The sequence below is a fragment of the Andrographis paniculata genome, unplaced genomic scaffold (assembly GCF_009805555.1).
Source record: "Andrographis paniculata isolate CXL003 unplaced genomic scaffold, ASM980555v1 Contig87END, whole genome shotgun sequence".
In the NCBI taxonomy this organism is placed as follows: Eukaryota; Viridiplantae; Streptophyta; class Magnoliopsida; order Lamiales; family Acanthaceae; genus Andrographis; species Andrographis paniculata.
Genome location: NW_026137625.1, coordinates 2488325 through 2511516, shown reverse-complemented (window position 1 = coordinate 2511516; position 23192 = coordinate 2488325). Strand labels below are relative to the sequence as shown.

General features: G+C 32.5%; 4 protein-coding genes across 4 annotated transcripts; 3 read left to right on the top strand and 1 right to left on the bottom strand.

Annotated features, from left to right (window-relative positions):
• Positions 1-573: 573 nt before the first annotated feature.
• Positions 574-5243, top strand: LOC127242686 (integrin-linked protein kinase 1-like). The gene is made up of 12 exons (XM_051262334.1): positions 574-1566; positions 2153-2227; positions 2314-2418; positions 2592-2677; positions 2810-2930; positions 3015-3094; positions 3211-3273; positions 3372-3490; positions 3594-3679; positions 3767-3891; positions 4077-4208; positions 4881-5243. Exons 1-12 carry the CDS (start codon positions 1135-1137, stop codon positions 4885-4887), a joined length of 1431 nt encoding a protein of 476 aa, XP_051118291.1. The 5' UTR covers positions 574-1134; the 3' UTR covers positions 4888-5243.
• Positions 5244-9750: 4507 nt separating this feature from the next.
• Positions 9751-14746, top strand: LOC127242520 (BTB/POZ and TAZ domain-containing protein 3). Its single transcript, XM_051262071.1, has 6 exons — positions 9751-10077; positions 10702-11037; positions 11130-11260; positions 11623-11929; positions 12929-13242; positions 14363-14746. The coding sequence occupies exons 2-6, from the start codon at positions 10729-10731 to the stop codon at positions 14496-14498; spliced, it is 1197 nt and encodes a 398-aa protein (XP_051118028.1). The 5' UTR covers positions 9751-10077; positions 10702-10728; the 3' UTR covers positions 14499-14746.
• A 2341-nt stretch (positions 14747-17087) lies between these two features.
• On the top strand, positions 17088-21469 carry LOC127242680 (uncharacterized). The gene is made up of 5 exons (XM_051262322.1): positions 17088-17363; positions 18426-18527; positions 19272-19413; positions 19493-19539; positions 21143-21469. The coding sequence occupies exons 1-5, from the start codon at positions 17277-17279 to the stop codon at positions 21359-21361; spliced, it is 597 nt and encodes a 198-aa protein (XP_051118279.1). The 5' UTR covers positions 17088-17276; the 3' UTR covers positions 21362-21469.
• Positions 21470-22291: 822 nt separating this feature from the next.
• Positions 22292-23168, bottom strand: LOC127242723 (uncharacterized). The gene is made up of 2 exons (XM_051262392.1): positions 22876-23168; positions 22292-22723 (listed from the first exon to the last, which is right to left on the bottom strand). Exons 1-2 carry the CDS (start codon positions 23166-23168, stop codon positions 22477-22479), a joined length of 540 nt encoding a protein of 179 aa, XP_051118349.1. The 3' UTR covers positions 22292-22476.
• Positions 23169-23192: the final 24 nt, after the last annotated feature.

The following is a 23192-nucleotide window of genomic DNA, read 5'->3' as shown; positions in this document are numbered from 1 at the left end:
ATAGTCTTATTTTCATAAATAACCATATCACTATAAAACTACCCTTACTATTTTATTATTATTACACAATTGCCACTACTTTTTACACTAATACATTCATATATTTTTTACCCACTATTAATATAATACTAATATTTTTTACACTAATACATTCACAAGGGCAAAATAATCTTTTACATATACTTTTTACCCACTATTAGTATAATATTAATATTTTTTAAATTTCGTGTTCAATGCAACCAAGATTATAATTTTAAAATGGAATAATAATAATTAATATTTCAACATCAATATGCAAAAATAATTGAAACTTTATAACCTGATGAAAATAGTATATTGAGATTAAAATTAATAAAATTTTTATATTAAAATCAAAATTAATTAATTTTAATTATATTAAAGCTAAAGTTGATTTTTTCTATAATAATAATGACTGGAGTGTGTTATTACTAGGGAGTGGACTGATACACTGGGGCCGGGTGTAGGAGCACAGGGGATCCCTCCCCCAGTAATAATCTTCTTCCTTCCACGCTGGAAGTGGAGCTGCGCTTATTTATTTATTTATTTATTTGCATTTCAGATGTCGGTAAGCAAGTTGAGGACGTTGAACAGAGCAGAGTCGGAGCAGAGCGAGCGAGCGCCTTTTGTGGAGAATACCAGATTCTGTTCTATTCTAATCAATTCTGCACCGTCGCCCAAATCTACCGTTTTCCAGCTTTTCTGCTCCACCTCCCATTCCCCAAATCCTTCCCCTTTTCATTCCCCACCTTCCGCGTTTTCCCTTTCCCCCTTTGTGGGCTTTCTGCCGCAACCGCCCGCCCGCCCGCCGGAATTATTCTAACCTTCCTGTCGGGGAACAGATTTTTTTGAGGATTGATTGTTTGCTTTCGATCTCCATTATTCCCTGAGAAATTTGTGTTTATGAATTGATTGTAGCTCTGGAGACCCTGGTTGAAATTATCAACCGGATGTTGTTTATTGGGAGGATTCGGCGTTCGATTGGGCGAAATTGAGGTCTAATTCCGTTTGAGTTTTTGGTTCTGTAACTAACTTCTTCTCGATTCGGATTCGGATTCGGTTTCGGATTCGGATTCGTCCCTTTATTTTTTTGTTTTCCGGCCGACCGGCGTGGGGATGGACATTGCGGCGCAATTGAAGCGGGGGATCTCCCGGCAGTTCTCGACGGGGTCGCTGCGGAAGAGCGGGAAGTTCAGCTTCGGGCGGCAGAACTCGCTGGACCCGAGGCGGAACAACTTCCGATTTAGTTTCGGGAGGCAGTCGTCGCTGGACCCTATCCGGAGGAATCCGGTGCCGGACGACATCGCCAACGATGGGGTCGGCGTGCCGCAGAATCTGGATTCCACAATGCAGCTGCTGTTCATGGCGTGCAAGGGGGACGTGGACGGCGTGAGCGACTTGCTCGACGACGGCGTCGACGTCAACAGCATTGATCTCGACGGCAGGACGGCGTTACACGTGGCGTCCTGCGAGGGTCACGCCGACGTCGTCCAGCTTCTGCTCGCTCGAAAGGCCAACATCGACGCCCATGATCGATGGGGAAGCACTGTAAAAACTCTTCCCTATATATACATACATATAGATATAAGTTTGATTGAATTGGTGCTTAGTTTCCTATATATAGATATGTATACATACATATAGATATAAGTTTGATTGAATTGGTGCTTAGTTCCCTATATATATATATATTCCAGTAATTCGACACAAGTTTGATTGAATTGGTGCTTCGTTTTTGAGATATATATATTCTGTAAATTCGACATTAATGTGATTGAATTGGTGCTTAGTATTCGAGATATATATATTCCGTAGATTCGACATAAAGTTTAATTGAATCGGTGCTTAAGTTTTGATATATATATACGTATGTATTCTCTGTATTCGACATGAATTTGATTGAATTGGTGCTTAGTTTTCTATATATATATATATGTGTGTGTGTGTGTATTCCGTAAATTCGATATGAATTTGATTGAATTGTTGCTTAGTTTTCGACATATATATTCTGTGAATTTGACATGAATTTGATCGAATTGGCGCTTAGTTTTTGAGAATTGTTGATTTGCTTTACTTTGATGCAATGGATAGTATCAATGTTCTTCAATGGAATGAATTCTGGATATGTGGACAGGCTGCCGCGGATGCCAAATACTATGGAAACATGGATGTTTATAATCTTTTGAAGGCTCGCGGGGCGAAGCTTCCGGTAATTGAATGGAATTTTTGTGGGGAGCTTCTTTGTTTGATGTTGGTCGGGTGTGAATGATGATGTTTTTGTTTATGTGTTTCTAGAAAACAAGGAAAACCCCAATGGCTGTCGCAAATCCTCGTGAGGTTCCCGAGTACGAGCTCAATCCGTTGGACATTCAAATTCGAAGAAGTGATGGCATAGCTAAGGTTGTGTATTGTTTGTTTCCGAAATAATAAAATTTTAAATTGGAACATTGGTTGATGCTGTATAAATAAGTGTTTGAATTGATGTTTTGAATAAAACAATAGATTTTATACTTAATGTTTTAAATGAAAAATATGCGATCTTTCTGAATTATGGATGTCGCATTTGTGTATAGGGCTCATATCAAGTTGCGAAATGGAATGGCACGAAAGTGTCGGTGAAAATACTTGATAAGAACAGCCATGCCGATCCGGACTCCATGTATGCACATCGACTTTTCACTTGCCTATGTTTATCTCTTTTTTTTTTTTTTTTTTTTTTGAATTTATGTCGGCGCAGATATAAACTATGTTTTCGATTTTTATGATGTGTTCCTATGTTTTTACGCTGCAGAAATCTGTTCAGGCATGAGTTAACCTTGTTAGAAAAGGTTCGACATCCCAATATAGTTCAATTCATCGGCGCCGTCACCCAAAATGTACCGATGATGATCGTGCTCGAGTATCAGTCAAAAGTAATAAAATGCTCCCCATCAATATATATATATATATATGTGTGTATCTTTCGTATAGCTTACCTTGTGCTATTAAATACTCAGGCCGATCTAGGGACCTATCTTCAGAAGAAAGGCCGGCTATCTCCATCTAAAGCATTAAGATTTGCCCTGGACATTGCTCGGTAATATAATTATCTAAATCCTATTATCTATGCGATGATCGAGCTATTATTTATTCTCTAAAATTATAGCCCCGATGCCGGATGCTGTAAATTTGATAATACTTTCGTCGATACAGGGGCATGAATTATCTTCACGAATGCAAGCCCGAGTCGATTATACATTGCGACCTAAAGCCAAAGTAAGGCAATTAAATGTTTGAGTTAGTACCTCAGATCTCTGCGCTATATATCATTCGGTACCTTGTTTCTAATATTTGCAATTCGGGTAAGGTGCCAGAAATATTTTGCTGGATTTCGGAGGGCAGCTGAAGGTATCAGGGTTCGGTGTAATTGAATTTTCGACAATTTCCCCGGATAGAGCAAAATTAGCTCATACTAATGCCGTAGACCGTACAAGTGAGTCTTCGTAGTTTTTTATGGAAAAAAAAAGAAAGAAATAATGCATAGAAATTCATCCTGTATGATTATATGTTTGTTTTTTCTTCCTTGCCGCGTGTAGGTGTCTACTTGGCTCCTGAAATTTATCGGGATGAAGTATTCGACAGAAGTGCCGACGTACATTCCTTTGGTGTCATGCTGTATGAGGTATCTTTTCTTTTCTTTTCTTTTTTATTTTTTTCCGATTATTTTCCCACTTTTTTATGAACTTTTAATTATGTTTCGGACGCTCAGATGGTGGAGGGGTCGCCACCGTTTTCGTCCAAGCCTCCCTATGAAGCGGCAAAGTTAATGTGTTTGGACGGGAAGAGACCACCGTTCAAGTCAAAATCCAAATCATTTCCTCCTGAAGTGAAAGAGTGAGTAGCAATTTGTTTTCTTAATAAATCGATGATTTTAGGAACCACATCGCATTGTTTACACCGTAAATTTTGTACATCGCCTATTCCTCAGATTCTTTAGACATTCTTGCAATTCTTTCGATGGTTTTGAAGTTTCTTCTTACTCAAGAAATAGACAGAGTTAACGGGCGTGTATTTTCCAGGCTGATCGAGGAATGCTGGCATCCCAACAGGGATATGAGGCCAACATTTTCCGAGATCATTGTACGGTTGGATAAAGTCGTGATGAACTGTTCTAAACACGGATGGTGGAAAGAGACATTCAGACTCCCTTGGTACGTGCTCGTTCTAAACTTTGATTTCATGACTGCGCGTTATAAGAATACATAGGGTGTGTTTGGTTTTGATCCGAGATTGATTTTTTTATCTGAATTTTAATTTCACTACAAAAAAATATCAATTTTGTAACAAAATTTTTTCGTTGTTAAATCTACTTTTTCCGTTACTAATGATATTAGAGACGGAATTAGAGATGAAATTACGTTAGCTATGTGAACTTTAGGAACGGAATTCCGTTACAAATATACTATTTTTTTTGTAGTGTTTAAATAGTATTTTACGGTAATGTTTTGTGAGAGAAAATAATATACTTTTATTGCGGGTTGAAAAGTGCTAACTTTGGTTTGGAGCCAATTTTGAGCTTTTAGACAAATACAAAACCATTCTTAAATTGTATCGAATCCCAATCGCGACGCACATTTATGAAAAATTTTGCTCAAAACCATTTCTGTAGCTTTTTTTTGAAAAGAATCGAACGTAGAGATGAAGTATAAAACAATATTGGTTTGTTTGGCCATGTTTTGGTAATTTTGGTCTGTTTTGGAATAATAAAAAATTTGAATTATAATCATTATTTGAAATGTTCAAGCATGACATTTGTCGCTAAATGTTACATGATCGTTTGATAGATGCGCTTGGAGTTCTTTCTTTATCGATTCTTTATGCAGGAAATAAAAGAGATATCGCTACGAATGATATGTTGAGTGTAAAGGACGGATAATTATAGAGGCCGGGAGTTGCGGATTGTTGGTGTCGTAGAAATTGTTGAGAAGTGTATTGACACGGATGATTCGATCAATAATGCCAAGAAACACCAAGAAACACGAAGAGCCTTGACGGCATTGTATACTATGCCCTATCGATCTAAATAATGTGGTGATTGCAAAAAAAAAAAAACTTGGAGATGTTCTTTGACAATTTCATGTTATAAATACGTCGTAAATTGCGAGCGAGCATTGTATATTTTGTCGAGATTCTCTCCCCTCTCCTCTCCTTATAGAAATCGTAATTTGGGTGCCTCTTTGATTTCATTTTCTGATCTATTTTAATTTGAGTTTCGACTCTGGTATTTTTCTGAAATTTTAATGAATGTTGCGACTATGAAAGAGCGGAAACATAAACGAGTTATATGCGAGTCTGGCTTGTTTAAGCTCGTTAAAAGTTTATTTGTTAAAATAAACCAAGTAAATTGAATATCAATTTCATCTTGTTGTATTTATAAATGACCTTAAGTTTATTTGTTAAAATTATGGGTGTGTTTGTTTGAAGGATTTTGGTGGATTTTCACTATTCATCCAATTTTTTTCCCCCAAAAACATCAAATCAAATACCTATTTTTCATTTTTTATATTATACTAAAAATTAATTTTACATTCAAAACATCACATCAAACCCTATTTATATCACATCATACAACTATTCAAATTCAAAATTTTTACTATTCAAATCCCAACTCAAAATCCAAACCCCCAAACAAACACACCAATTTCATCTTGTTGTATTTATAAATGACCTTAATTTTTGTTTGCTAATATTTGATAGTACTTGTTTCGTCTATATTTTGTCGGAATAAATTAAAACTCTTTTATTTTTTACGAAAAAGAAATATTAACTAAATACTAAATCATTCATATTTTTTTACTATTTTTTTAAACTCCCATGTCCAATGAAAGATTATCATTTACTTTTTTATATGTATATTTGTTAATATTAATATTATATTGAATTTTAATAAAAGAAGATAAGAATACCTTTACTAGTATTGTGTAATATAAAATTAACGATATTTGTATAATATATTTATTATGTTAGGTAGGTAGTACAATTACTAAATTAGAAAATGAAAACTTTGTTTTAGGACGGACGAAAATGAAAAATGACAACCTTTCGATGAGACTAAAGAGTATTATTTTTTAAGGATAAAATGGACATTATATTACTTTATTACGCTATATATTTATAAAATATTAATTTATCTTAATCCTGCAAAAAAATTCAAATAAGAAGTTTACTGATGGACAGAGGTTTTCTGTTGATCCTATAACGGATTCAGCATAATGCCATATTATTTTATATTGTCCGATCGATATGACGGATTCAGCATAATGCCAGATTATTTTATATTGTCCGATCGATATAAAATTTAATCGTATAACTTATATTGATTGAGAAAAACTGATTTAATGTTATTTTAATTAAGAAAAAATTAATGAAAATGTGAAGATATCAATAATTAATTATTTCTCAAAATTTATATATTCATTACGTTATGTTATTATTATTTTTTTAAGAAGGTGACCGTTATTCTTGCAAGACCTAGAAACATTGAGTTTGAAATTATAACTTTACGATCGCGTTTTCATCTCTATACTATCAAATCATTTTTTACGGAACTATATTATATTTTTCTTAATTGATAAATATATTCTTATTACAACAACAATATAATTATATAATGTTTCAGTTTAAATTACTAAGTGCATGTAGTTAAGTAATGTGGTTAAGATGTTTATTTCCTAAAATATGACAATTATTTATAAATTATTTGTGATTTAAAAAATCTATAACATGACTTTCTAATGTTTTGAAAAATATTATACAAAATTTTCAAACAATTGTAAATTTTTTTTTTTTTTATTTTTTTTTATTTTCAAAAATTTGGTACATAAACTCCAAAATGAATTTTGTGCAATATTTTTTAAATAGCGAGAGGATTTTATATAGTTTTTAAATTATATTATGCAAAATTTTCAAACTACAACCGACTTATCAATAATTTTGCCCCTAAAATATAAATGCAATTAATTAATAAAAGTACTGTAATTCATAATTTCTGAATTTATTTATAGAGAAAATAATATGTGTAATATAGCAATATAATGACAGTAGAATGAAAATTAGTTTGGAAAAAAAATAGTTTGATTTTGATATAAAAATAATATTTGATGGGATGTTTTGTGAGAGAAAAAAAAAAATTTTTTCGAAAAATACAGAGTTCAAATAGTTAGAATTGAGAAAATTTTACCAAAAAAAAAACATACCCAAAATAAATTAAATAGACAATAAAAATTAATTTTTTTATTTGATAAAATAGTGAATAAGCTTAGAAAAATATATATAAAAAAAATACAATGATCTGTGTATAAAGAGATGATGATATATTGCTAGTGGGAAAAAAATGAATTGATTACTAAAAAATACTATGTCCGTTCGACTCCGAGCGTCTCATTTATTTTTTGCAGGTTGATTTTTGAATATTAATTATAATATCAAAATATAATACAAATAAAAAAAATATTGCAAAAATACTTTAATTAGTGTTTTGTAATACTAATATAAAGAAATTTGCACAAAAAATTATACAAATATAAGAATAATTTTAAGGTTAATCATAATGACGTAAAAAGTAAATGAAACATTAGAGACGGATGACGAAGAGGGTAATAAATTGGATAAGAGTAATATTATTGTATTTATTTGATTATTTTTTTAATTTGATAATTTATTTTAATAACAATTTAGATGTGATATTTTATGATATTGAAATAATAATTTAAAAAATTAAAATAATAGAAAAAATAGTAAATAAATATAAATTAAATTGTAAAATATAAATTGAAAAAAAAATACTCCCTCCGTCCCAGATACCATGTCCACGTTGCAGTTTCTGTCCGTTCCATATTCCATGTCACTTTCATTTTTTGGAAAATGATTACACACTTTAATCTCATTTTAAATTTTTTAATTTTATTTTTCTTTTAATTTTAATTAAACTAATTAGTTATCTTAATCTTAATTTATAATTATTTATATTATAGAATAATTATTTTCACTAATACATTCTTAGTTATCTACTAATTACACCCTTACTAAAATACCGTGTCTACATTGTAGCAGGTATCTGGGACGGAGGGAGTAGTAAACATATCATATTTTCTTAATTTTATTTCTCATCATTTTTTACACATAAAAATAAATTAAAAAATAATTTATTCTTTAATTTTAATTTTTTTATTTCAATCAAATAAAAAAATAAGTTTTTTTTTTTTTTTTTTTTTTTTTATATCTATATTTTCACGTACCAAATATACTATTCCTCCCAAAGCTCATGGCTAGCCTATGCGGTTTTCACGTAAGAAAAAAAAAAAAAAAAACCCGACGGAGGAGTGTGCCCGTGCATACACGTGTCAGTTTCTTATTGGTTTAAGACACGTGGTTCATAAATGTGGGCCCATGGGCCGGTATGTACGTCCAAAACCGGCCATTCAAGCCCATCAATCTTTTCAAGTCTCAATCTATTCAGCCAATAAATAAATAAACAAATACTCCATTAGTATAATGCGATTCTCCTACTAAATACTACTCTTATTATCAATTTATTTATTTTGTAATATTAATTAAAAAACCGTAGAACACTTCTTTATGGGCAAAAACATCTCACACTTCTTCTATTTTGGTTCATTCAATTTTTTTTTTTTTTTTCGAAATATAATTATTTATTTTATTTATATTTTAAATTTATAATTCGTAATTTTTTTTATTTTAATTAAATTATATAATTATTTTAATTTTAATTTATAATTATTTTTATTACTCATAGTTATTTTTATTAATACACGTCTCAGCTAAAGTTGACTGGACGAGAAAATATTATTTTGTAACTGTCCAAAAGAGTTTTTTTTTAGACAATATTTTGGATGATTGATACTCACTCCGTCCCAATACAATAGTCTTGTTTACCATTTTTGTCTGTCTCAAAACAATAGTTTTTTTTTCATAAATAACCATATCACCGTAAAACTACTCATACTTTTTCATTTTTATTACACAATTGCCACTACTTTTTACACTAATACACTCACAAGAGCAAAAATCTTTTATCCATACTTTTTACCAACTACCAATATAATATTAATATTCCTTACTCAACCCAATTAAGACTATATTTATGGAATGGATGTAGTACTATTTTAATATTTTTAAAAACATTAAGTTAAATATATAAATTCTTTTTAAAAAATATTAGATTAAATATAATTTTTTACTCCCTTCGTCCCGGTGCAAGGTTGTCGTTTACTTTTTACTCGTAGATTTCTTTAATATTAGTATTATAATGGATTATAGTGAAAAAGAAAAAAATGTCCCGTTAATATTGTGTAATATAAAAATAATGACATTTGTGTAATATATTATAAGTTAAAAAAATATTTATTATATTAAATTAGAAAATAATAACTTTATTTAGAACGAACTAAAATAAAAAATGACAATTTTTAAATGGGATGCTGACTCGATTATTTTTAAAATTACAAAATATTCCAAAATATCTTTATGTAAATTGAGCCCAAAACACATCCCATATTCCCAATACCAAATCCCCGACTCCGATAAAAAAAAAAACACCAAATGCCCGACCCCATAAAATACCCGACCCGGACCCGCGAAATAGCTCGCTCGACCTCCAATCAAAAGCATCCATGGCGGAAAATCAAACAGCAATTATTACAATTCATACAACCTGAATTTGGAAGCCACAATTAATTCCACCAAACCCCCAATCCGAATCTGGAGAGCAAAATCTGTCATCCATCACACCCATCATCCTCGTCACCATTGCCAATTGCAGTCGCAGACGATACCACAACAACAGAACTCCACGTCACTGTCTCAAAAGCAACAACACGACCGCACCACTGCACTGCCAGTCCCCCACCCCCACCCCCTCCGCCGCCCCACTACCCCCCAACCCATATTCACATGAATTCTGCCCCCAATATTTTTTAGGGAACGCCATACTTTACCCTTATTTGTTGGTTCTAATTAATTTCCGGTTCCGAAGATAAGGCGCACACGCTACCGTTGCAGGTGAGCTCCGACTTGTTTATTTATTTGGAAAAAATTCGATCAGTTTCCGATTAGAATTAGTTTTGCTCTTTGATTTCAACTGATCGTCTTGCGGATTCAATTTTTTTTTTTTTCGTCGAATAGATCACTCTGAAAAAAGCTTTAAAAAACATTCATGGCGGAATTGTACTTTGTAGCTTTGATTATGTTCTGAATTGCAGAATTTGTTACTGTATCGAACAAAAATTTACTTCTCTGAATCGGTGTATGCATATTGCATACCTTCCTTTCCATTGAAGATATATATATATATATACATATATAATTGTATCTATTTGTATATATACCTGAATTGTCTCTGCTTCTAATGCAATTAGCCAAACTCCATTGGAAGCAAAGTTTCCTGAAGAAACTTCAAATGGAAGAATTCTTAGGCTTATCCTCAAGAAATTCCAATTCTGTGTTTAATGGATTCTGATTTCTTCCCTGTTGGATTTACTGTTCTTCATTTGCATATATTGATTTGTGTAATGCTGAATTTTGTGTTCATTTGATAAGAGATTTGCAGATTCTTATTTATTTAAATCCTTTGTACACAACGATAAATATATTCGAATTCTTATTATTGAAATAAAAAAATTTCAGTTTCTGAGGTTAAGAAACTCTTAGCTAATGGGCACTGTGGCTGTCGAAATATCATGGCCGTCCATTGCGGATGCATTAGATCAGCCGTTGGATATACATATAGAAGAAGAAGGGAATTCATCAGATTCTTCGAAGTGTTTTGGTTCTTGTATTGTCAATATTCCGAAACCTCCTCCATTGCCGGGGAAAAGTTCGATTAGGCCATTAGCTAAGCAATGCCGAGTTCCCAAAGAAACGAGGGATTTGTGGGATAAGCTTTTCAATGAAGGATATGGAGCCGATGTACATATAATTGCCGAGAATGGGTCGATTGTCGCAGCTCATTGTAGCATTCTGGTTTGTATTCGATCAATTCTTGATTATATTTGTCGGGAAGTAGTTTTCGCTCGGGTTCTTATGCTTGTGTTTATTTGGTTCTTGTTTTATAGAGTGTTGCGTCGCCGGTGGTCGGGAGTTTTTTAGATAAGACAAAGTGTAAGAATGGCGTGAGAGTTTTGAGGATTCCCGGGGTTCCGTATGATGCCCTCTTTGCTTTCGTCCGCTTCCTTTATTCTTCTCGGTATGGCTAAGGCGCGCCCTCGATATTTACATTTTTTTTGATGTTTTTATTGTTTGGCAAAATTATCCATAATTTTCCAATGGTTTCGAAACTCAAAATAAATTTCCTTTTATATTTTATAAATTGCATGGTACCTCCTTATGTTTTAAAAAACGTTGTAAGAAATTCCTTTTCATATTTTTATATAATGTGAAGACTATTTACTATCTATATTTTTTGCATTGCGGAGATTTCTGGGGCGTCATGCAATTTTCAAAATACCTGAAAGATTTACGCTAAATTTATAAATTACATGAAAATTATGGACAATTTTGGTTTATTATTTTGTGGCTTGTTTGGAATCATTTGGAATTGTTTTGCAGATATGACGACGAGGATATGAAGAAGTTTGTCCTTCATCTACTCGTTTTATCGCATTCCTACGCCGTCCCGTCTCTTAAAAGAATCTGCGAGCATTTTCTGGAGCACGGTTGGTTGAATAAGGAAAACGTCGTCGATGTTTTGCAGCTGGCGAGAAGCTGCGACGCGCCCCGACTCGCTCTCTTTTGTCTTCGTATGGTTGTTAGAGACTTCAAAACCGTTGCCGCCACCGAAGCATGGAAAGTGATGAGGCTCGCCAATCCTGCGATCGAGCAAGAGCTATTGGAGTCGGTTGTCGAGGCCGAATCGGTGAGCTTCTTATCCACTTTTTTAATTGGATAAATTATATAGCACCCCATTTTGTTTTAGTAAAAATGCATAAAACACCTCGTATTTTATTTATTGCGTGAGAAATTTTCGTGTCAATGTAAAGTTTGCAGAAACACTCTTTTCATCCTTACTCCCTCCGTCCCAAACACCCTGCAACATTTTCTTTTTGATATGTCCCAAACACTGCAACATTTCCAAAATAAGAAATAATTAATTATACTTAATCTCTACCCCACACTTTATTCCCTTACATCATCAGAATAAAAAAACAAAATATATATTTCTCTCTCCATCACATTACCTAATTTATAAATTATCCTACTTAATACTACCCATCTAGAAACTCGTGCCAAATAAATGTTGCACCTTATTTGGGACAGAGGAAGTATTTGATTGTAAATATGAACTCAATAATGCAAATTTTATATAAATAAAAGAAATAAAATATCTTAAATAAATTTTTTAATAAAATAAAATAAATAAATAATTGATTAATCTTGTGTTTTATAGTTTTTAGAGACAAATTGTTATCTTATTTTTACAAAAACTATAAAGATAAATAATTGATTGATCAATTATTTATTTATTTTATTCAAAAAAAATTATTTAAGATATTACGTCTTTTATTTGCATAAAACTTGCTTAATTTGAGTCTCTTTATTTGGAATCAAACATCAGCTTTTGACAAAAAGGATTTTCTTTAAATTAACAGCCAGTGTTCTGTGTATTTTTATTAAAACAAAACAAAGAAAGTGTTATATAATTTACTCTTTTTAATTTAAAAAAAAAAAAAAAATCTGTAACTTTTTCTTGTTAGCTTAAAAATCCGAGCTTTTACATTAAAGCTATTATCGTTTAGCTTAGAGAACGAGCTTTTATTTATTTTTATTTTTTCTGGTCGTACAAGTTGTTAGTTTTACGACTCTATTTGTAATTCAACAGCCCTAAAGATATGACTTGCCTGAATTAATCGCGTAGAGAAAAGAAGAGCGAGTAAAGAAAATCGAAGAGAAAAAGGTGTACCTCCAACTCCACGAGGCGATGGAGGCTCTGCTTCACATCTGCAGAGACGGGTGTCGAACAATCGGGCCCCGTGACAAAGCGTTGAAAGGCAGCCAGGGGACTTGCATTTTCCCGGCCTGCAAGGGTCTCGAGACACTGATCCGCCATTTCTCGAGCTGCAAGACCCGAGTACCCGGCGGGTGCGTCCATTGCAAACGAATGTGGCAACTTCTCGAGCTTCACTCTCGTATGTGCCACGACCCCGACTGTTGCAAAGTCCCTCTTTGCCGGTAAGCGCTTATAATAGACTCATTTTGCTATTTAGTATATGTTTATAATGCAATATATGTTTTTTTTATTTAGTAAGCTAGGATCTCGTAGTATTAATAAAATACAAAATTCTAACACTGTGTTGAAAAGTACATTGTGTGTTGTCTGGCAGCACACAATATTATTTAATATTACAGACAACATATTTTATATGTTAGTATAATACAAATACCGAGCATAAACTAACAAAAAATGTTATAGTTACGTACAACGCACAATTGATTTTAGGGCATAATATACTCTTATACAACACACATGTAATTATGAACAAACAACACATGTCTATTATTCTTTAGTAGATATAGACATTTACAACATTGCTTCACATAAAAATACTCGAATACCTTTTTCAATATAATTTTTTTTTAAAAAAAAAATATATAGGCATTTGGTATTGAATTTTAGTCTTTACATATTTATACCCGAATGTCTTTTTTCAATACACATTGTTTAGTATTATAGTATGCATAGACCTTTGTAATTTGTATTTTAGTCTTTATATATTTAGAGTGCGTTTACTTTGTAGAATATGATTATAATACATGTATTATTTTAATAGATTATATAATCATATGCTAAAATAATTCAATGTCTACTGTAATGAATTGGTGTATAAAATTATTAATTTGGCCTAAAATACTTTTAATTATACGATAAAATTAATAATAAGTTAATTATTAACGATAGATAAAATAGTTTTTTTATACCTTAGTATTATTTAATACTACCTATAAAAGAAAGGAGATTAGCAAACTTTTACTATAGTATTATTATACCCGGTTTTACTTAATCCCTGGTTATAGTAATGCATAGCAAATACATCCTTATACTATAATTATTAGTAAATATATCTATTCTTTGCGGATCAATGAGATACACTACAAGAAAAAATCATTTTTGTAACAAGATTTTTTTGTCTCTAAATTTATTTTTTCCGTTACTAATGACATTAGAGACGGAAAGATGAATGAAATTACGTTAGCTACGTGAACTTTAGGAACGGAATTCCGTTACAAATACATTAATTTTTTGTAGTGATATATGATAGTCAACTCATCCGTTGGCGGCGAATGTTTTCAGGCATTTCAAGGTGAAGATGCAGCAACAGAGCAAGAAAGACGAGGCCAAGTGGCGGATACTGGTGAGCAAAGTGGCAGCAGCCCGGAACGCGCAGCGGCTGCTGCGGGCGTCGCATAAAAGGTATGATTTTTATTAGTCGAGGGTTTGAGCCGAAGCCGAAAGGGAATCGAATGAATGAATGAATATGCATACATTGTGGGCTGAGTTTTACATGGCCTTAATTGTGAAGTGAAAAATCAAGGATATATGTATGCCAAGATTAATGTAGTTTAATGTAATGAATGTACAATGCAAAAGAGACATGTACAATACTTGGATTTAGATCTTCTATATTATGTTGTAATGAAAGATCAGCGATGAAGAATAATGATTTTATTAGATCGATTTTAGAGTATGTTGATTTTTTATTTTTTATTATTATGATTTTTAAAAAATAAATAGAACACACACATAGGGTGTTTTTGTTTGGGGATTTGGATTTTGAACTGGGATTTGAATAGTAAAAAAATTGAATTGAAATAATGGTACGATGTAAATGACTGTTGATGTTATATTTTGAATGTAAAATTGATATTTAGTATAATATAAAAATATATATATATATATTTGATTTGATATTTTCGAAAAAAAATAAAATTAGTAAATAGTGAATATCCGGGGAAGTCTTCCAAACAAACACACCTTTAGAATCATGTAGAAGAGATAGTCAAATTACAAACAAAATTAGGTAATAGGAGAAAGAATATGAGTTGCATGATTTAACGGACCAAGCCCAAATAGTACTCTCTCCGTCCAAGCAAAAAGTATATATTTACTATAAAAAAGTAACAATGTAATGTAAAATAGAGGTATTTGTGGAAAAAATAAGTATTTAATTGAAATGGTTACTTTGTAATTGAACGTCCCGAAATAGAACTATGTATATTTTCTAACTGGACGGAGGGAGTATTATATTTTATTGAATAGAGAATTCAATTGAATGTATAAAAAATGAGAAATGCACATTGTGAGACGATAATTCGAATAAGAGAGAGTTTGTAGAGTGAAAATTACGATAAAAATATTATTGGAATATTTATTTTCTTTTGTAAAGTTTAGGATCGAAATATGAAATAAAAAATAAGCAAAAGAACTAAATACACACTTCTATTGGAATTTGAAAATATAACACAAGATCACAGTGAAAACACAAACTATTATGGCTCATATTTACACAAAAAATATACTCTTCTAGATGAAGAGCAACCCGAAAAACAATTGTGTAGCAGTCGACGGTCAACTGACACCTATAGAAAATGGTTACAAGTCCAACCCCCACACCATCAGGTCATTCTTACGAAACAAGTTTGAATGTGATATTTAGTTCTGAACCAAGTTGTTCGAATTTGTGTGAATTTAGTGTCAGTTCGTGTGTAATGAAATACCAAGAAGGAATATTAAGTCATCTTCTAATAGATGATTATGATTTAATTTTCATATGCATTGAATATGTTTAATACTTTTGATGACAATAAACTTAAGACTTTCAGTGAAGTTGTAAGATCAAACCATAGAAACAAATGATTTCAAACAATGCAAGATGAAATGAATTTTTTAAAAGTAAATAAAACTTTGGAATTAATCCGAAATCCTGAATATTGTTCTATTATTTATTGTAAATGATTGTTTAATGTTAAAAATGAGGATGAACAAAATGTCAAAGGTTTAGAACAAGATTAACGGCAAAAGGTTTAAAAAAAAACATTGATTATAATAAAATATTTTTTTATTGTAAAATTCTTTTATTGTTTATGTTATTCTTACTTTAATAACTCATTCTGATTAGAAACTTAAACAATTTAATGTGAAAACAATACTTCTATATGGTGTTTTGGGGGCACATATTTACATGAAATAACACTAGAATTTTGCTGATAAAAACCAGTTTTTATTTTGTATATTTTTTTTACAAAAAAAACTCTTAATGATTTCAAACAATAGCTAGAACAATAGAATTTAAAGTTTGATGGGTGCATAAAATCTTTAAATTTTAAAAGAAGTGAATATGATTATTGTTTATATTTTAAGATTTTTGGTAACATATCTGTACTTCTTTTGATCTATGTTGATGACATATTGTTGATTGGTCAAATTCTGAAAATTATAGATCAAATGAACAAATGTTTATTTTAAATGATCATTTTGATAGAAAATTTCTTGGTGATGCAAAAGTTATAAATACATATTAAAAGAGATAAGTAAAACAAAAATATTATATTTTAAGGGCAATCCTTTTACATTGAAAAAATTCATTCTCATTTTCATCGGGGTGATATGAGTACTAAAGAGAAAATGTAATAAAGATAGTCACGCAAAAATAAATGTTGGATAAAAAATAATAGTTAAATATTGATTTATTAATTTTTTTTTAAATTAATAATGAAGTAAAAATTTAACGAATATAGTTAAAAAATAAAATAAAATAAAATCGTAAGGTTGTGTTTGCTTATAAGTTTCCACCCATTTTTTTTTTATTTAGATAGTTTTTGAAAATCAGAAAATAAATTTTTTTTTCTCTCACACCAGTATTACATAAAACACTTTTCGAAAATTTTTACTAATTTTTTTTAAAAAAAAAGAAAAATTAAAATTTTAATTTCATTAATATATATATATAGCTTAGGTTAAAACGACACCGTTTGGGGGGTGATTTTCAGTCAGTATCATCAATTAATTCCCTTCATATCCACATATAATCATGGAAGTGCTCTCAAATTGTCTAGCACGATTCAATCCTCCTCCTCCCCAATTCCATTCCTTCGCCAACAATAAATTTCTCACTTTCCGATGCATTCTGGATTCGATTTGATCTTTTCCTGCTCTGCCTGAATCTCGCTAGAGTATTATTGTTTTGAGAATTTTTAGGTTAGTTCTAATGGGGAAAAATCAAGCGTACAAAGCGATGCAGAGAGCTCGGCTCGGCTCCAGCTCAGCGGCGCCGGAAGAGGTTGAGGATGGAATGGTTCGTACCCTTTCATACTGGAGTTCAACAATGGTTTTTCAATTTTAACAGGCTGTGATTACAGCTCTAGCTAATGTGCTCGCTGTATTGAATCTCTAGAACTCTAGTATCGTTTTCTGTTTATTAATTCTTTTTTTTTTTTGTTTTAATCTTCTGTATATATGTATATTTTATATAAAGGTGCAGTTCATTTTGGTGTGTTTTGCTGATGTTTACGTTAGGAGGAGATTCAATTGAAATCGGATGGGTTTGTTATGATTTTGGGAAGACATAGTTGGAAGTTATTTGTTGTTCTAGATTTGATGCTCAGATGTAGTCCGCCCAGCAGTTATTTATGTGCTCTCTTAATTAGCGTCCATGGAGTGTGAAGTTATGGTTTCCCTTCTTTACCTGTCACTCCAGGATTGGAAACTAGGGTTCTTTCTGTTACTTTTATTTAAAGTGCGATGTTCTGATTTCTTGGTGAAATGATTTGTTGGGTCAATTGGGTGGATTGGGGTAGAATCATTTAGTTGTCGGATTCATTTGTAAATGAACTTTCAAAGCTCTGAGTGATGAGGCCTGTGAGCCTTAATGGGGGGCTATGAGAATTCTGAATACCCAATTTCTGAAAATTAAGTTAAAAGAAATAATTTATGTTAAATTGAATTGAAGCAGACAGTGTACATGGAATCTGTTTTTTTGTGGAGAAGTATTTTGAGAATAGGCTGATATTTGCAGTTAGTAGAGACCTAAAAATGAGTACATCATGCTCAGATAGAAGCCAGATGTTGGCACCATGGCAGACCAGTTAACACATAAGAATTTACGGAGTGGTGCTACACTAATAATTGGCATTAAAAGTTTAAGCCTCAGCTTCTCTGTTAAAGCATATGGGTATGAGAGTTAACTCAAATAAATGATTCTTGATGATGGCGGGGTTTATTAGGAGTTTTATACAAAGTCCTGTACTTAGTTAATGAAGGTAGTTTACTTGCTTATGGTGCAAGACTTTTAGACCTATATGTTTTCTTTTACATTTTGCACATATGGATTGGCTTCTTCTGATGAGGAGAGTCACAGGTGGATGGTTCATTTCATTCTCCAGAATGGCATGCTGCTCGTTTGGCAAGTCTCAGGACTTCTCATACAGTTACATGGGAGGAGTTCAAAAAGAAGCAGAAGGTCAGTTATGACTCTATATAGCTTTTGGAATTTGTTTTGCCTTCACTTTATTCTTTTCGGCTAATATTTTATGTTATGTACTTACAAGTCCTACAGTTGTTTGTGGTTGGAGGAACTATTAAATGATGTAATCACAAGTGTAACTAACCGGTTGTGCCAATGCTTCTAAATTTTAGTGACTGCTGATCAGCTATCTACCTAGAACTAATATAAAATGATCCTTATCCAACCTTGAAAACTCAAATCAAGGCTAGGTGTGAAAATTCATGGTGTATTTAAGGCTTTGATGTTCCCGGATGTCGTGCATCTTGATTAGGCCTCAAAAACCTCTAACATTATTACTATGTTGTACTGGTACAAAGGATTATAACAAAAATTGTAATAACCCTACAGCTAACACTACAAGAAAAAATTATTTTTGTAACAAAATTTTTGTCTCTAAATCTACTTTTTCCGTTACTAATGACATTAGAGACGGAATTAGGAACGGAATTACGTTAACTACGGGAACTTTAGGGACGGAATTTTGTTATAAATATATTATTTTTTTGTAGTGTAAAGCCACACCCTCCTCCTTAGCTTCTTTTGGAATGCATTACACTATGATTATGGTGTTTAATGTTCTAAGTTTCCTTGGTATCTTGCTGGAAATTTTTTTCAAATAATTGTTGGTATAGTCATTATTCTATTAAGACTTGCTTGTATTTGTCGAATCAGATCAGATTCTAATGTTATTTTTGTTAGGAAGAAGAAATCAGAAAGGGAGAATTGGAAGCAGATAAAGATAGAATGATGAGAGAGTATAGAGCTCAGTTAGATGCTGAAAGGGCACGTAAACTTGCTCAGGGGAAGAATCACTCAAGCAGAAAATCCAAACGGAAAAAGGGTACGGAATTGGATTAATCAGGATTTTAACAATTATTTTAATGATCATGCTTTTTATGTCATGTTTATTTTCAATGCAGATAGAAAAGAGAAAGACTCGAAGAAACATAGCAGCAAGAAGAGAAAGGTGCACAATCATTTCCCTATGAATTGTCATTCATATGTCATGCAGTTGTGTTATGTGACTAAATTATTAAAGATGCATATATATATATATATTTCTCCGTATTAATCTATATAGAATAGAATGTGTGAAAAGTTGATTTGGGCCACTATGTAGCCCTTGATTTATCTTTGCATATGCACTTGTTGCTGCCAAATTTCTTCTGCGAACATGTTAAACGCTTGATTGTCAGGTTGCATGGAAAAGCTTTTGGAAGGTAAGTATATTCGAACAATGATGACCCTGTATGCCATGTAGAGGAAATACTACCTTGCAGCCTGGAACCTGATATTTTTTTTGTATAGCTTCCTTCTTTTGAGCCTTATATGGAAAAGGGGGAAAATCTTTGACATATAGTACATCCCTCAGCTAGTTGAACAACCAAACATATTGATCAACTAGAAATGCCATATTCGGCAACTAAACAACCAAAAATTTAGTTAATTCTTGCACTCTGAAATTGCTTCAATGGCTACTTGACCTATCCTGTGCTGCTTGCAATAAATTTTCTTGTTTGGCTCTCTTCATAAATGATATAATTGTAGTGTCAATTGTTATGGTTGAAGATTGGATAGATTTCATTACCTGAGGTAAGAAAGCTGAAACTGATTTCGTCGCTTCTCCCAGTAAGCAAGTATCTGCCCTCTTTTTTTCTTATTTCTTTATTCAACTCAAGTTTTATCATTTTCTTTCAAAAGTCAATCCACACTCCACAGCATGGAATTCATATCTCAACTTCTCTTACCCACCATGTAATTTTGTCTCCTTAATCTTTAGCATCCATAGGCAACAGCTTAAGTTTATTGCTGCATCTTATTCCTAGTTTCTGCTATTGTTTTTCCAATCCAAAAATATAAGATGCACATGGACACAAAAATGGCTTCTTCCCTACCCGTGAAATGAGTCAATGTTTGTAGATCAAGGGAAGGCTGTTGCATTTAAGAATATCACTTCTCTTCTCTGTGAATGAGCAGATAATATCCTCTGCATTGTTAGGAAAAGATCCATAGTACATTTTTTATACTTGTTGCATCTCAGGGGACCTACATAAGAAGGATAGAGGGGCAAAGAAAAAGTATTGGCTGATCAAATATGTGGGTGGTCTCTAGTTCTGGTTTAGTTGTAGGTATATATGGTCCATCCTGATTGGACTGTTCGATTATATAGGTCTGCAAAGGGATTATACACCCCAGGAGAAAAGATTAAATAAGGTGCATGTGCTTGGAGTGATACTGTCTATTTTCCCACCAGTAGTTCTGTTTCTAGTTTCATCAATACTGTAAATTGTGTATTGAAACTGTTATTCCATAGAGGTGTTGCTATCATTTCCTTGCTTCCGTAGACAGTTCCATCAGAACTTTTTGTTATTTTTAAATGTTGTCATTAGTTCTTATATTTTTTTTTTTTTTTTTCCCAGAAGTGTGATCTTGCTACATGAATATGTTTATTGGTATGCCTCTCTGTGTGTGAAATGGTATTCAAGCGTGGAAAGATGAATTTCAGCTCCTCATCTTAGATACAAAACTACTTTGAATTTTAACTTCAAAGGATATAATTTCATTTTCAGCGATCAAGGCGATCCTCAGAATCCAGTTCAAGTTCATCATCAGAAACTTCAAGCAGTGATGATGATGAGCGGGAATCAAGAAGATCATCAAAGTCAAAGTTGAGAAGAAGAAAGAAAGAAAAGAAGCATGGCTCGAGATCTAAGCTCTCTAGCAGTGAAAGTGAAGAGGCCGGTGGACCTCTACCACTTTCCAGATTCTTTGGGAATGTGAAGACCTGATATTTTGTTGAGCACATGTTTTCGAATTTTCTACCCTGCAACATTGTACAACATATTATTATTTCTTAATGACTCAGATTGCTGCTATTCCATTTTGGCACATGTGAAGCTGGATGTATTCATAAGCATTGCAAATAACCTTCCGTATAACCAACCCCCTTGATTTCAGTATGTAGTTTTGAGGAAGATGATGACTAAATCTCTTTTTTGTGAGGTATACTTAACTTGGATCTCTGTGTCTTCTCGTCTTCTAGGAGCCATATGGATGCAGGTTGTCTTTATGATTTGTTTGCTTGGCTTTGTGAGGTGCAAGCTACCTGATAAAACTGGAGCCATCGGTTGGGTGTACTGCACTACTAGGAGCATAGTTCATCAGTAAGTCCTATTACTAACATAACTGCTCGTCTGTTTTTTTCTTCTTCTTAGCATCTTTCATTGATTGTGAGAATTAGAGTTCGATGGGTTAGCTTAATTTACATGTTTTGGGCCCTCAAGTTTGGTTGTTCTTACTTCTGGAAAATAATGTCGACTTGATCATGATTTTATTTACCTTTTTTCCTTCCATTCTCTAGTGTCAATAATATTCATTCACATATATGACCTAAATTATATGTTCTTTTACCATTCAAGAAAGTGTGAGCACATATGATCTACTTTTGCAATTATAGGTGATCACATATTTATGGAATAGAATTTGTGACTAACAATAAAAGATTATGTGACTTACAATTGAGCAGATCTCAAGCGACATAATAGTTTATGGACAATGACGATTATAGTGATAGACTAACTAGTAAGTTTCGTATATAGATTATATAAATTTTCTATCATTAGGATATTATGTGATTATATGCCGAAATTTTCTCAATTCAAGCACCTTAGCCAACCCTTAATTGCTACTTGCATTCATACCTTAATGAACATAATATGTGCTAGTGAAAACATACATTCAAAAATAACCATTTTCTGAATGTAACAAGATTCTTTACATTATTTGTTAACATTTTCTTCATCTGAATTCAGTAATTACTGAAAACAGTCCAAAATAGGCTGTGTAGCCTTTACTTACTTGACATTAGAAAAAAAAAAATAATAATAATAAAAAAATTACAGCCTCATTGTGATGATTCTGGCTCTTGAATGGATTCTTTAATAGGCTTCCCTTTTTCTCTCAATTTAGCTATGCTTTCTTTCATGGCTTCCTTCCTCTTCTTGCTGGCTAGAACCTTTGCTGTCACACCACTCACATTTGGATCCTTTTTCTCCTGTTGTGGCGGCGGCGGTGGTCGCCTAGCGGCACTCGCATTGCCGCCACCAACTTGCAACCCCAACACCAAGCCACCCAACCCCAATGCTACACTCCTGCAATGACACAACACCTCTTTTAAGGTGTGGATTTAGAAAACAGTAGATGAACACATGTATATAACGAACCGGGACCAGATTAGTCAACTCCCGAATGCAATTTTTGTTGCCATTTGATAACACACACACAAACATAGATACATACATACCTCCTTTGGACTTGTATTTCTTCATTAGAGGAAGATGATGAGCAAGCAAAGACCTTGTGCAAATGCAGTCCATTTAAGGACAAATGAGTTGCTGCTGTTCTTGAAATTGGCAATGGCTTTGCCAATGGATGATGATGGGTTGTAGTGAAAGGGGCTATATGGGAAGACATCATTATTTCTGTGCAATTTTTGAGATCTTGTTTCATGTGAATTGACAAGTTTAAAGTGGCAAGAAAATGGCCTGGTTTTGTGGATAGGGTTTGCATTTTACATCCTTTGCTGGAAATTCTCATTGGTTCACACTTGATAAGGTCTAA